The sequence below is a fragment of the Primulina tabacum genome, chromosome 15, assembly GCF_025594145.1.
Source record: "Primulina tabacum isolate GXHZ01 chromosome 15, ASM2559414v2, whole genome shotgun sequence".
Classification (NCBI taxonomy): domain Eukaryota; kingdom Viridiplantae; phylum Streptophyta; class Magnoliopsida; order Lamiales; family Gesneriaceae; genus Primulina; species Primulina tabacum.
Genome location: NC_134564.1, coordinates 358,232 through 373,963, shown reverse-complemented (window position 1 = coordinate 373,963; position 15,732 = coordinate 358,232). Strand labels below are relative to the sequence as shown.

Here is a 15,732-nt window from a genome sequence, read left to right as displayed (position 1 = left end):
TCGAGAAGTTCAAGTAGCAATTGAAAATTAAAAATTAAGGAGACTGTTAAGATAATTTTTAAATTATAGAGTCATTTTCTAGATATTTACTAGTAATTTGAATGTCATCTAGGAAGGTTGAATAGCTAGTCAAAGAGTGGAGTTAATAAGTCTTGAAAATATGAGATTCGGTTTATAAATATGCTTATGTAATCTGCAGGATTATATCCAAAAACAATTAAGTTAAATAAGATAATCAAGTGTATTGCATGACTTGAATTCCTATATGTCCTACTTCAAAAATTATTCCGATGTGCCATTCAGGATTCTCGTAGCCTTAGCTGTCGTACGTGGGTGGTTTTTAATGCAATTAGATGTCAATAATTCCTTTCTGCACGGTGAGTTAAATGAAGAAGTATGCATGGCTTTGCCCCCTGGTTTTCAACAGCGTAAGGGGGAGTTGTTTCCTCCTAAATCACTATCTAAACTGCATAAATCACTTTATGGGCTCAAGAAAGCTGCATAAAGTTCAGGTTCCTGATGTCAAACATTATTCACTGATTTACATGTTTAGTTCCCCTTCCAGTAGTCTTGTTCTCTGACAACCAAGCATATCTTCTAATCTAATCTTTCCATGAAAGAACTAAACACATCGAGATTAATTGTCATATTGTTCAGGAAAAGATTCAAGCTGGGTCTCCTTGAAATGATGCATGTTTCTTCTCAATTACAGCTGCCAACTTATTTACGAAGCCACTTTTTCCAGCAAGATTACAAGTCAAGATGGGCATTCAAAATATTCATTCTCCATGAGGGGAGTACTAGAATATAAGTCGCATTTTCAATTCTACTTTACTTCTCTGATCTTCCGCACATGTATTTAAGCGAGCTTGAGTTTCATTTGTATCAGATCTTTGTAAATATTTTTACAGAATAAAGAAGGATTTCTTTTTCATTTCAATTCAGTTCTTCATCTTTCAAATAATTTTTTTTTTTTTGTAATTGTGATAAATTTGTGGTTTGGGATATTTTCATTATAATTCTGTATCAGTATAATAATAATTTGAGTTAAGGTTGAATTTTTATCGAATTAATACACTATATAATAATTTTTGAAGTAATGAAAAAATAAATTACAAGTTAACGTCAATAATTTAATGTGAACATATGTGATAAAAAAATATTGTGAAAATATTTAAAAGAATATATTAATATTCAATAGTTGTTTTCCTCCGACAAAATTAATTCAGTCTCCCCAGTTCTGGGCTTACGTGGGACTCAATTATTGGTTGAACGAAGGATTGTTGATATTATCCCCTCCAAAGCAAAGGCTGTGAGCGAAAACAAGCAGAGTGAAGATGGCCGCCGCCTATTCAAACCTTGCTGGTTGCATTGCTTGTGTTCCCAAAGTTCCCACCACCGCCCATTTTTCTACTTTTCTGTTTCGTTCAAGAACTTGTGGGTTCGATGGGATTTCGATTTCCACTTCAAGATGTCAAGCCAAGTTCGAGGAACTCCAAGAAAATATCACGGATGATGACCTACAGAAACTGTTGATTCAAGAACCCAGTGACGCAGAGGAAGAAGATGACAGGTGCAACAATAACGAATTTACTATTCTTATATGGTTGGTCTAGGTAGATGGTAAGAGGGGCGACCAAAATTTATTTTATATACAAGACTATACAGTTAGGCCAAGTACATAGCAAGGTGCCATTACTATTAAATTCTTAATTTAAAATGCCTGTGACTTGTATCTGACATATATATAGCTTTAGGCATTACAACTCATGACCCCCTATCTATTGGATTTCATCCCAGAAATCTTAACACTGGTGCTTAGCCAAAATAGAAACTTCACAAGTATCTTACACACATTCCACATACGGTCGTACACGTTAATAGTACCTAGAAAATATAAGTATTGCTTGATAACATACTATACATCTCAGCTGTACGTGCATGGTTTCTAGCACAAACTGTTCCCTTTAATGCCTAGAGTCAAAAAATTTATTCTCACAACATTTCTTTAGTGCCATGTTCTAAAATTTTGAATTCACTGAAGGCCGCTCAACACTAATGGTTAGTCATCCGACTCAGTAAATACTAACTATGATACTATACAAGGGTCGGAATAGAAGAAATCGCGTGAGCCAAAGTATGTACGTACAATTGCTTACAATACAAGGTCATGAATGGCTCAATCAGAATGCTCAAGGTCGATGAGAGCTACAGTGCCAGTTTGTTCTAATAATAGCATGTTTTGTTCGTTCATTGTTTTCGAAAAAGCACCAGTAGAAATTCGGTGATATACTTCAAATATTAAACAAAGTAATAGACATGAGATAAATACCGAAATAGATGCACGTGAAGTAAAAAGGTGCTTAGCATTGAAATCAAGGTCGTAGCCCATAAAAAAGCGAGGTCTTTGACCGGTCTAAAGAGGCAAAATCGATTCGAAATTAGACCGATTCAAAAGCGTGTTTTACTTAATCGATTTCGTAAATTAATGAAGTGAATGATCTTATATTACTTCATATGTAGCATTGATTGATGAAGTAAATACATATTTTACTACGTCTGTATCGTCAGTTAACGGGGTATGTACATCGATTGTAGAAGTAATATAGTTGTATAACTTCACAGTTTTGTTATTGTGGTGAAATAAAATATTGCATTTACCTCTATTGTTTCATCAAATAGCGAAATATTTAATTATATGTGACTGCAACAAAGTATAATGTTAATGAAATAATTGATCCGGACGACTTTACCATAGTTTGAATTGTAATGAAGTAAATGTTTTCTTCTACTTCGCCATAATTTTGAAATTTTTGAAGTATATTTATTTTATTACTTTATTTAGAATCAAGCGCTTACCACTAGGTCAAAAACTATAGATATTAGCCAAGACGCAATTTTATTTCTTTATACTTGTGGCAGCGGAGAGTGCACCTATTTGAGTGCTGACGGGTCAGGCTCTTAGGCTCGTGAATAGGGAGAGGTGCTTGTCTAGCTGTTGATGTTGTATCATATTTCTTAGAAATCAGTCTTATCCTTTTTTTATCATATTGTTAAGGGCGCAAGGCGCATCGAGGCGGATAAGGACCATGGAGCCTGAGACACAAGGCGCACGGCGCAAGGCACAAGGCGCGTGCCTTACTGAAGCAAGTCACACATTTTTAAATTTAAAAAATATATATTTATGTTAGAATAAATATATTTAAAATATGAAATAATTAGTCACAATGTCACTCAAAACAAAAAATAATTAATAAGTTCGTAGTAATTAGTAACATATGATTAAAATTTTTAAATTATTCAAATCAAGTTCATCTTCTTTCATCGAATCATCAAAGTCCCCAGAACTTTCGAACTTGTATTTTTCTTGGTCAACATCAATTTTTTTCCTCCTCATCCAAAAGATGTGAAATCGGTCTTTTTCTGGTTGTTTAAGATGTAGATGTCCTTACTTCGTTCTTTTGTTCAGCGTTCTCTTCTTCTAATTCCAATGTGAGTGTTGGGTTGCTAGGTTTTGGGTTTGTGTTTGGGCCTTTCGTTTTAAACAAGTAAATAAAAAAAATTCACTAAGGGCGCCTGAGTGAACTTCCAACTTCCAAGGCTAGTCCAGGCGAGCGTCTAGGCTCGCCTTATTAAATCCCTGTACCTGGGATGACCCCAAGTACAGGGTCCTCACTTGGTGGCGTCCCCTTTGACAACTATGAACAAATCTAATACTTATTAAAATTAACCACTTGAATTCACATTTCATACCTGCTGAAATATTTACAGATGCATTTTTTGTAACCACTTGAACAACATTCTTTGGACCGATTTGGTCCATATACTTTTCAAATAAGTCAAACAACTTGATACATGTATGAGAAAAGCCGTAGGCATCCACATATTCCAAAAATATTGTCTCTCTTAGACCGTTCACCAAAAAATTAATCAAAGTTATATTTTTTCCATCCGCCCATCCATCAGCCATTAATGTGCATCCATATTTTTGATAGTTTGCTTTGTACCCTTTCAAAAGAATTTTCGTACTTTGTATTTTTTATTTAAATAAGTTACCGTAACTTCATGGTAACTTGGGGGCTTCCAAGCATGAGTACAGTAAGATGCTGCTCTACAAAATTCCTTAAAGTTATCATACTTTTTAGCGTTGAACGGAATACTTGCATCGTACATCTATTTGACAAAATACTGCACAACAGAGTCTCCCACTTTTTTCTAACGTTCATCATATTTCTTTGAATCTTTTGGTCTTTTTTGGCTTTCCTCGATTCACAACTTGATCCATATCATTGACAAAGAAATAATCAAGAGGACCAACAGTCTTTGTTTTTTGACTTGAGAAACAGGGGGGATAGTGGCGAAATACGCTGTTGAATTTAACATTGGTTGTTTCTCTTTTCGAGGGATTGGAAACATATCATCATCTTTGAAAATTTTCAATTGCTCAGCAAATTCATCAAAATTAGGATTCATGTGCATTTGCTGTTTGATCTCTTTTTTTTATATGTAAACTTTAATTTCAGTTCTAACATGCTCAGGGTATTTTGGACATGCTTTGGCATTTCGATGGCCTCCAGCAAGATGTTGCTTGAGACAAAAAATTCCTCCCTTGAGAATTTTGACACATAAACACATTACACGGAATTAGTTTTTCTTGGATTGATTAATTTCCCATAGTTCCAGCCAGGATCTTTTCGATTCTCCAAATTTTCAGAAGCTGACATTAATATGGAGTAAAAATTGCGACATATTATATTAGTAATTCAATATATACGATAACATAAACTAATAAACTATGCAGAAACCAAACAAAAATATTACATAATTAAAACTTAAAACTGAAGTAAAACCTGAGTGAAATTTACAACCATGAAATATGAATATCCATGATTTCATGAGTTTGAAATAAGTTAATATGCAAAAAATAAACATATTTAAGATACAAATTTAGACAAAATGATGTGGGCAGTGGGATGAAGGCCATTTCATAATTCATACAGACACTAAAACTTATTGCCAATATGAAATCACATTTTGACTTACACTATTTATATTGACTAAAAAATAAATATTAAAGTTTGCCAATATTTTTGCTCCTAATTCAATGAAGTAACATTGTATGTGACAAGTCGCGTGAGAAGTAAAAATATTATCATGTCTCACAATTCTAACAGCTTTCAACTTTAAACTTTTACAAAGGATGCCCATTAAATTAATATCCTGAGATAAAATTCACAATAATGCATGCAACTAAATTCAGCCATCAAATATACAACATCAAATAAATAATAATATTTTGAGTTTCTCTACATTTCAGTTAACACATTTTAGGTTACATAAACATACGTATACAAATTAGCAATCTGCTGTAGCTATTCAAGATGAAGTAGAAATAAGACCTGACGGATTTTGTCTTCAAAATTGGTACGAGGCAAACCAACTTCTCGGTCTTCACTGCAGCGCTCTCTTTTTCATTATGCACTTCTGCTGTTGCGCTTTCTCTTTTTCTACGCGTTCTGGCCACTCCTTTTATTTTACGTTGGGGACTTGGGTTGCTGGGTTTGGGTTTGGGGCTGAGTTTGGGCCTTTTGTTTTTTAACTTTTAGTCAAAGTGCAACTGTATTTTTTTATATTTCTAGCAACACAGAGTGCACCTACTTGGGTGCTAATGGATCGGACTGTTAGGTTCATGAGTTATGGGTGGTGCGTCTCTATCTGCTGATATTGTCTCATATCCCTTAGAGATCAGTCTTCACCTTTCCCTACCATCGGCCATGTACCCAGCAGAGAGAATATTACCCGTTAAGATCTAGTGTACTCTTTTATGGCCCACCTAACCAACCAGATCAAGTGGTGCAACGTCAGCAACTTGACGCACGAGAATTTCCTAGGAGGTCAACTATCACTATACTACTCTCACTCATTTTAATTTACTGAAGTAATTGTTGACTACCACTGCACTAATTTAATAATTTTTGAAGGATTTGAATTACCTTTAACTTCATTTTTTTAAATAAAGTAATGAAGTTAAAAATATTTTTCATTTCACTAAAATTGAACAAATATACATACAACAGTATTACAATATCTACGACTAAAAATGAATTAGACTCATTAAATCATTCAACCAAAATATGGTTTAGGTATTTGTCATCCAAAATAATTCATTCAAAATCATTCATATATGTGTTAACTACTAAAAAATCATAAGACCAATTAGGCAATCACAAATTTACCACAAGTGTATCAACAAGTACAATCCACAAATTTATCACAACGTATATAACCAGTTAGGCACTCACATGACAGACAAATTCACTTCTTACTTCATCATATTGAGCTTGATTGTAATACTTGTTCTTAATTGATCCTCCAAATTGAAATGTAAAAGATATAATGTTAGAGCTCATCATTAAGGAAAGATTCTTAGAGAAAACATGAAGCGTAAGAAAACTAAGAGAATTCCTTACTTTCCTGTACCTTGGCAGTTGACAATGATTGAGTTGTTGGCCATAGTTCAGGCTAATACGGCAAGGTATAGATTGTGTGATAGAGGTTTATATGTAAATCAATCAAGAAAACACTGGATTAAGAACGATGCAACAGAAATTTTAGGAAATGAACCATATATTGATTTGCTGAAGTGATGTAAAATCCCGAAGGCAATGCTCTGTAACAAACATAATAATATCCGTAGCAAGAGTCTAGTACACACAATGAAAAACATGTTGAATGCCTAACTAACTCGGTCCCCCTCTATATTTCTCTTCCCACGTGTACTCCACCTCTTTTTTGTAGAATAAACAATAGTGGGGCTTCTAGTGTTCTTTTGTCCCAACTTACACTTATCCCTATCATTGTGTTTAGCAACATACAAAAGAGGCCAACACCTCATAAGGATGTTTATTTTCTCAACATGGCTCAGGAACCTCAAAGGTTGAGGTGTAAATGCGAATGACGTAATTCCATGATAGCTTCAAGTGAAAAACAACGTCAGATTCAGCAAATAGGAGATTTACGGTTCATTCTCAAAAAGTCCCAAGTTCTAAAGGAGTTTCAAGATTCATTACAAGATTCATTAGAATATATCTGTTATGAAGCTTATTTATATTTTTTTGGTGTAGGAAAAAAAAATGAAAATTGCATTACAATTGCATCTAAGTTCAGATATATTCATGTTATAATCATCGTCACGAGATGGCTGATAAACATACCAGCTTACACTGAAGTTATTTAAGAAGTTTCTCGCTGTGTTTCTTAGATTTACTTTGTTAGATGAGTTAAAAATGCAACTTTTTCGTAAGTTTATAATCCGTTTGTTTGTTAATGAACTGGCCTACAACAGAAGAAACTTGTATATTCCTTAAGGGTGCATTCATATTTAGCCATTTGAAATTCACAATTTCGAAGGCATTTTAATTGTTTAGATAACTTAAACAAAGAAAATTCAAATCAATGTCCTATTTATTTACACTATAATTGTACTAATCATATGTGTGCGTATCTAAATATATGTATGTATCTATATATATGTACACACTTTCTGAGAAAGTGAATACTAAAGATAAAGCAATCTCTGTAATTTGAGCAAAACCCAAATCAAATCAAATTTTGTGGTCTATGTGTGCGTTCATGCAAGTCTCTTCTTCTTGATTGTAGTTCCTCTCTTTATAACCTTCAATTCCTTTTTATTATATCATTAGATGAATTACTCGTTCTTGCCCTTTTATTTTGTTTTCACCACTTTCACGCATTCTAAATTGCTATCTGCAAAAAATAAGTAATTTAATTTGTATATTTCTGTTGGTTGAGTATCATAGACTGCTGCCTTTCTTTTCGGTTCCAAGAAGTTTATGGTGTAAAAAACTCATCATGGCAGTCTCGTCTCGATTGGCCAACAATGCAGTTCTTTTTCTTTTTTGGATGCCCTTAAAACACTTGTTATCATTCTAACTTAATGATGGTTTAAGTGAATTCAATGGATTTGATTAACAATTTTGTTGACTATGTCTCCAAACTTCGAAGTGTCCTGTCATGTTATTGATTTACTCTCTGTTTCTTCATATGTTGTAAGAACTCACAGGACATATGCTGCAATGTCTTATCTGCCTATTTATTTGTAGGATCTTTGTCAAAAGCCCTTCAACTTTTATTATAAATGAACATAGACACCTTGAAGATAAATACAAGCGGAGGAGAAAAGATAGCAGTGTTGAATCTATCGGGAAATGGAAAAAGGACAGCCTTTTCATTGACCGACGTGATAGCATTTTCATTGACAAACGTGGGAAACTGAGAAGCTTCAATCATAAAAAAGTTTCGAGAAAGAAAGGTGATAAATACTGAGTTGATTTTTACAGATGCAGGGTGAAGTCAGCAGTGATGCTGAAGCCTTCATTTTGTTCAGGTGGTTCTTTGAGGGGCCAAGGATGGAAGTTTGGATCTGGATTCGTTAATGGAATTTTCCCTGTGCTAAGCCCCATTGCCCAGCAGATTCTCGACTTTGTTCAAAAGGACATAAGCATAGATAGAATTTGGTCTTCCTTAGGAAATTTGCCTCCTACTAACACCACTTGGGATGACTTAATCAACGTGGTGGTCAGACTTCGTCTCAGAAAAAAATGGGATCCAATCATATCGGTACATTTCTCATACCATTCTATCTTTTTTAGATTGTAAATAAGCCTAAAATTATTTGAGAATGTATTAGTTTATGAAAAACAACAATTTTTGATTTAGTTCGCTGGGAAAGGGAGACAAGAATATGTTCACCCTACCTCTGTGGCTTGGAATGTATTACTTAATAATTTTATTTGAATTGTATTGTTTGTGATAAGTACACTATAAATCTTTGTGCAGATTTGCGAATGGTTAACACGCAGGAGCCCTTTCAAGCCTGATGTAATTTGCTATAATCTACTTATCGAGGCTTATGGACAAAAATTACATTTTAAAAAGGCAGAATCCACCTATGCTGAACTCCTTGAAGCTCGATGCATCCCTACAGAGGATACTTATGCACTTCTTTTAAAAGTGTACGGTAAATGTGGGTTCTTTGAGCATGCTGAAGCTGTCTTTGTTGAGATGCAAAAAAATGGTCTTCCTCCAGGTATGTGACTATTTAAATGATCTAGTTATCTTCTTTAAACATAAATTAGATATATAAGAATAATATCGAATTATGATGAAAACTGGCCGGAGGAATATTAACATTTGAATCATGCATTTCTCATAATTTATCATCAAATCTTCAGGTACCATTGCATATAATTCATATATTGATGGGCTTGTAAAAGGAAACAATTCTCAGCAAGCTATTACTATTTTCCAGAGGATGAAAAGAGAGAATTGTGAACTTTCTCCTGAGACTTACACAATGATGATCAACTTATATGGAAAGGTGATCCTTTATGAGTTTTATTGCGGAAGATGTCTTTTATCATTTCCAGGAATGAATATCGTTAGATGTAATACATCATTTTACTTACTTTTTGTATGCCTCTGCATGCCCTCCAAAGATAGATTTAACTTCTCACATCTATCGTAAGTTTCATATTAGTAAAAATACAATCTTGATGCTGAAATTGATTGTGCTAGTTTGTATAGCTCACTGATATATTTTGATGTCCAGACGTTATTTCTCTACCAGGTGTTTGTTTTGGTGTATAGGCTTCATTTGTTTCACCTTCAGTTTCTCGTGATTGACAGGAAAATAAATCCTACATGGCCTTGGAGGTATTTGGTGAGATGAGGAGTAAAAAGTGTGAACCTAATATTTGCACTTATACTGCTTTGGTAAATGCATTAGCAAGAGATGGACTTTGTGAAAAGGCAGAAGAGATCTTTGAACAACTGCAAGAAGCAGGTCATGACCCTGATGTATATGCATACAACGCCCTCATGGAAGCTTACAGGTATTGTTGATAAAATTCACTTAGACCCAAACCATCTAACAAGTTACTCAATCTACTATTTTGACAGTCGTGCAGGTTTTCCCTTTGGTGCTGCAGAAATTTTTGCGCTTATCCATCAAATGGGATGTGAACCAGATAGAGCCTCATACAATATAATGGTTGACGCTTATGGGAGAGCAGGTCTTCATGGAGGTAACATCTGTGTTTTCATTTTATTTTGCAAATTTGTCATGACTTGTTAATTGAGAAAGAGCACGTTTGGATATGAGAAACACTTTATAGACTGTTTTGAATGCTATACACCGAGGTCAAATTTACTTGGTTAGAATTGTTTTCATATAGAAGGATTTGATTACATTATTAAATAAGTACCAAGGACTTTCATACATGTTCTGAGGAACTGAGGAACTTGTTTTTTGTAGTGATGCAGGAACAATATCGTAATTGTAAGATATTTGCTTACAGAAGCTTATCATGAGATTAAATTTCTATTTTTCAACCAAAATAAATCTAATATAAATAAATAACAATTTTATAGCACAAATTAAAATCAAGTCTAGCATAGATATATATATATATATATATATATAAGGACTAACTAACAAGTACAAAATAAAAGTATTTTAACTACATTTAACCTAGGACATAGAAGAATTCAAATAAACCAAACAAAAATAAAACAAGACAAAAACTCAAATTCCAACCAAAACAATTAAAAATTAAATAGCAAGGAGGTGTAACCACTACAATCCCTCACAAATCTCATGTTATGTTTTATTGAATTTCCATATGTTCGAGTTTTCCTAGATAATTAATATATTATTTCGAGTTATAGCAAACCTAATATCAATCTATAACAATTAAATCTCTTTGAATTGTTTGATAAATCAGTATCACATTAAATCTAGGTGAAAACCTTTAGACTTTGATTGATTAAGTATGGCTATCACTGCATGCATTTGATATCGATCTATATTTCAATCGAAATCTATGACATTATATCTTATTATAGTTTCATCTCTCGATCTCAATTATATTATATAATATATGAAATCATTTAAACGTAGCTAATCTTGAAAGCATTAAAAACAATAAAACATGTACTCAAGAAATTCAGGATTCAATCAAGCAATAATAATGAAATCATATTTCGACCGAAAGATCCCTTAATATTCTTCATACTTCATACTTACAGTGAAAAATTATGCTAACTAATGTTTCTCGTCAATCCAAAAATAAAATAAAGAACAAATTTTAGTAATAAGACTGACTTCTCGACGTCCATCCGTAGTTGATCTTTTTTTCTTCCTCCCTCTGTCTTCCTTCTTCCCTTTCCTGCTATTCTCTTCCAAACTCTGGCTGAAAGGTGCGTTTGATATCGCTGAAAATATGTGGGGCTCCAGATTTTTCTAATTGTCGGTGCCCCTTTTCTTTATATCTAAGAAAGACAAGATTCCCAAATATCTTAACTTTCTTTCCAAAAGGAAAAATTAACCCTGCTACCCTAGCGGCGGTTTTTTTCTTCGATTTTGAGCCTCCAACACCATGATATGCACGGGTCTTTCATAAAATTAAGCAAAATGGGCCCCTTTTCCTTTCTCTTTTTCTTCTTTTTTAACGGTCTTGCTTCCGTCTTTCTTGTTGTCATCGTGTTTCAAATCTTGCACAAAAGACACGATTTATCCTTGAATATAATCCCAACACGAGTCCATGCTTTCTTTCTTGCTTTGAATCTTTTAGACCTCTCTTAGCCGTGCCTACAGCCTCAAAATGTGTGTACGTTGCTCTTTTTTCCTTTCCTTGGCATGACACCCATACACGGAAACAAATGCGATTTTTTCCCTTTCTTTCGGCATTTCATCTCAATTCCTCGATTCACCTATAGGCCATAAAAAATGGTGATTAGGAGCTATAAATATTAATTTGCCCACTAATATATATCTATCTTTGGAACAAGAGGCGCTTCTCATCTGTTATTTGTGCGTTTTGAACTTCCATTGTTTCTAAATATCTATCCATCACTAGCAGTCCACATGAAATAACTAAGTTTTGAACGAGCTTTCCGAGAAGGTGTACGTTTTCGTTTCACTTTTCCCTTGTGGAGGTAGGCCATTTTCCAAACTGCATAAATATTGTATTCATGTTCTTCTCTTTACTCTATTTTTAGTCTCTAAAACTTCTTTTTTTTTTTTAAATTTCAGGTGCACAAGCTGTCTTTGATGAAATGATTCGCCTCGAAATAGCACCTACCATGAAATCCTTCACATTGCTTTTATCATCCTACTCAAGAATGGGCAACTCATCCAAATGTGAAGAAATTGTTAAACATATGCACAAGTTTGGGCTCGCGCCAGATACTTTTATCCTCAACACGATGCTGAATCTATACGGCCGGCTAGGTCATTTTGAGAAAATGGAACAGGTATTGAGTGCGATGGAGAATGGAGCATGCAGACTTGATATCAGCACTTACAACATCTTGATCAACATATATGGACGGGCTGGGTTTCTTCAGAAAATGGAAGAGCTTTTTATGTCACTTTCCTATAAGAACTTGAGGCCAGACGTCGTGACCTGGACATCTAGACTCGGTGCTTACTCTAGAATGAAACAGTACACTAGGTGTGTAGAAATTTTTGAAGAAATGATTGACAGTGGTTGTTATCCCGATGGGGGAACCGCAAAAGTTCTTCTGTCTTCTTGTTCTGGGGAAGATCAGATTGAGCAAGTGACTGCTGTTATTAGAAACATGCATAAAGCAGATAACAAGATGGCATAGTGGGTTAGGAGACTGTTGTTTGTTGTCTGATCTTCTTCTCTCGCTATATTGATCCCTTGTATAAATTTTCAAGCTAGAGCCATCATCGCTATACTGATCTTCTTCTCTCGCTATATTGAGAACGATGGCATTCCATTCAGCGTTCATTCCTCCACAAATCTATTTCTATCTATCTATTATCTTTATAAAAGAGCAAATGTTTAGAATTCGTTCTAGTCATTGGTTGTTCTTGGTGTGTATTTTTCTTTATATTAGTGTGAATAGTAAGTGGGAATATATGGGCAAAAGTAGGGGTATATTTGGACTATTATTTTATTTTTAGCATTCTATTATTAAAAGCATCAAGAATGGTAGGGTCGGTGGTTGGTCCATCTTCTGTGGTAATCCTTGGTTGTACTTGATGTGTTTTTTCCTTTTGGATTATTGTGAATTGTTATGGGAACTAGTTTTCCCGCGTGCTTACCATGCACGAACAATTATTTTATTTAATTGATTATTAAAATTAACATGTATGATAATTTGTTTATTTTTTCTATAATGTGATTTTTTATCAAAGTGAAATGTTTATTGTTTTCATATACATATAGATGTTAACAATGGAACACTGAATAAAAAAGTCATTTTTGTATTTCGGCTGAAAATTAATATCACGCTTGTATAAGACAATGAATGATATAATGTGTTTATCAATTATATTGTATTGACATATAAATTTATGTACTATGTAGAAAACAATAAATGTAACAAAATAAAATGATAAACATGATACAGACTTATAATGTGGTTTTAATTTCAATAAATAATTTAAATTAAAATACTAATAAACTAAATGGATTATAGATCATACAATTAGAAAACAAAAACAAATTATAAATTTTGAAAATCTTCATTAAATACAACATTTGTCGTTGAATTTTTCGGGTTGCTCTTCAAAATTTTTAGACTTTTAGGATTTGTAACTCATGTACAATTGACTATGACTAAAAAACAGGGTTCTTAAAAAAAAGTTTTATATGAGACAATGATTGCCCCTGACTTTTGTTGATTATCATTGCATATGATATAATCAAAGATTACTGAACTGTCTTCGTTGAAATTTAAAAAGAAGTCTTAGATCAGAAGGCGTCAATGACATTTTTTGAATAAGCACTTTATGATCTGCATTACTTCCAGTAAGAATTTTTCCTTCCAAAACATGGTTTCCGAGCCTTGTCACGATCAATTTAGTGTCATTGTATAATCTAAGAGAATGATCTATGTTGGAGATAAAGTACTTTATTTAATTAAAAGAAATCATATCTTTTGTAATATCACTTAACGTATATATTGATGTTGGAATCAGCATCTTGACTAAACCATGAAAACTAAGTTGTTGAGATATTTTGGCTTTCAAATCCATATTTTCTGTTTAAATATTTATAACAAAAAATAATTAAAATAAATGGAACTAATTCTAAAAGAAATATTTATAATGATAACTCACAAGATAAATGTATTCAAGTATAAAAAATTTATTTAAAGAGAATTATTAACAATAGCCTACTATACAACTACATAATCAATTTTGGCCTTGAAGTAATTTAACTAACAAAATTTTCCTGTTGAGTATGTCAAATTCCATGCATATATTTTAATTCCGAATATGTTAATTAACAAATTTTCCTTGTTTATATTATTTTGCATGAATAACAAAATAATAAAAATGGTAGTTTATATTAAATTGACATACGATTATTTTTTAATCATCTATAATAATTCGAGAATTGTTTGTCTAAGATTAAAGTTAATATATTGAAGAGAAAAATGATTTTATACTATCATTGGAATAAATATATTAGATATCAAAAATAAAATCAAATTAAAAATTAGTTCATCTAAAATATAGACGAATTTTTGTAATTAATTTTAAATTAATAAAATGATTTCAACGGAGCACAATTTTTTAAACATGTTTCAAATTTTCAGAATTCATATTTAAATTTTGAATAACAATTTGAATTTGGTTTATAATTCCCAGAATGAAATTTAATTTCTGGATTTGAAATTTGAAATGTAATTTAATTTGGTTTGTAATTTCTCTGAGAAATTCAATTTTCAATCAGTTATACACACAGACATTAATATACAGTTTTAATAATGGATTAAATATATTTAGACATTTATTATAATATATATTACCACATTTTTCGTTTATTTCCATTTTTAGAATGTCATTTAGGCGGAAACTTACTAAATTTAGCAACAACTCTGCTTTTATATATATAGATATATGAGTAAAAATAAGGGAATATTTTAAAAGTTATTAATGAAAGTAATTTCATTTAAAAAAAAGTAAGAGAATATTTTGCCTGTTATTTTTATTTTATTACTCTATTATTAAAAGGACCAACTTCTGTTCATGAAGGTACTTTGCTATATCCAAATAGATAGTCGTAGCAATATATATATTTCAATGCATTTAAATAAAAATAAATAATTGAATCAAAAGTTTGATTAATTAGTATTACTTTGCTAAATAATTGTCTCACTATATTTTTTTTTGTGACATACACGTGTATTATTTTTTTGTTAAAAAAACTTTTTATTGTTTATGTCATCAATTTTCTCTCTCAAGTTCTATATTTAGTATTTAATGACTTCAATGAGAGTGTATCAATCAGGGGATTGATTTTTATTTTTGTTTTAATTTTCAAAACTTTATGCACAAATATTTAATCATTTAAAAGTTTCAGAAGGTGATTTAAAAATTAACTAGAAAGCATCTTACATGAAATATATTTTTAAACATGGAAAATATAATTTGAACACATTATACATTTTTTTAATGTCTTATTTTTAGAGTTTCGTAGAAATATTTTAATTTATTTAAAATAATTATTCTCATTTTTAAAAAATTCAGATAAATAAGAAATATATTATTTTTTAAACATAAAATATGAAATATATTACTTTTTCATTAGCGCTTATATGCATTTCACAATTTAAATTAAGAAATATGAGAGAAAAGAAGTATTTGGAATATTTGCAATACATATTATA

The 15,732-nt window shown here is 32.1% G+C and overlaps 1 protein-coding gene and 1 long non-coding RNA gene across 2 annotated transcripts; one reads left to right on the top strand and one right to left on the bottom strand.

Moving 5' to 3' along the window:
• Positions 1-1,265: 1,265 nt before the first annotated feature.
• On the top strand, positions 1,266-12,784 carry LOC142526349 (uncharacterized). The gene is made up of 8 exons (XM_075630681.1): positions 1,266-1,573; positions 8,124-8,332; positions 8,408-8,640; positions 8,860-9,109; positions 9,255-9,400; positions 9,709-9,914; positions 9,982-10,106; positions 12,116-12,784. Exons 1-8 carry the CDS (start codon positions 1,338-1,340, stop codon positions 12,691-12,693), a joined length of 1,983 nt encoding a protein of 660 aa, XP_075486796.1. The 5' UTR covers positions 1,266-1,337; the 3' UTR covers positions 12,694-12,784.
• LOC142526350 (uncharacterized) lies at positions 5,528-11,936 on the bottom strand. Its single transcript, XR_012815236.1, has 2 exons — positions 11,186-11,936; positions 5,528-6,583 (listed from the first exon to the last, which is right to left on the bottom strand). It is a non-coding gene; the product is annotated as an uncharacterized LOC142526350 (long non-coding RNA).
• Positions 12,785-15,732: the final 2,948 nt, after the last annotated feature.

Bases quoted from the DNA above. Each gene is read 5' to 3' on its own strand.
- LOC142526349 (XM_075630681.1), top strand. From the start codon at position 1,338: ATGGCCGCCGCCTATTCAAACCTTGCTGGTTGCATTGCTTGTGTTCCC. The intron at 8,333-8,407 runs GTGATAAATACT...CATTTTGTTCAG, and splicing joins AAAAGTTTCGAGAAAGAAAG to GTGGTTCTTTGAGGGGCCAA. The intron at 8,641-8,859 runs GTACATTTCTCA...ATCTTTGTGCAG, and splicing joins AATGGGATCCAATCATATCG to ATTTGCGAATGGTTAACACG.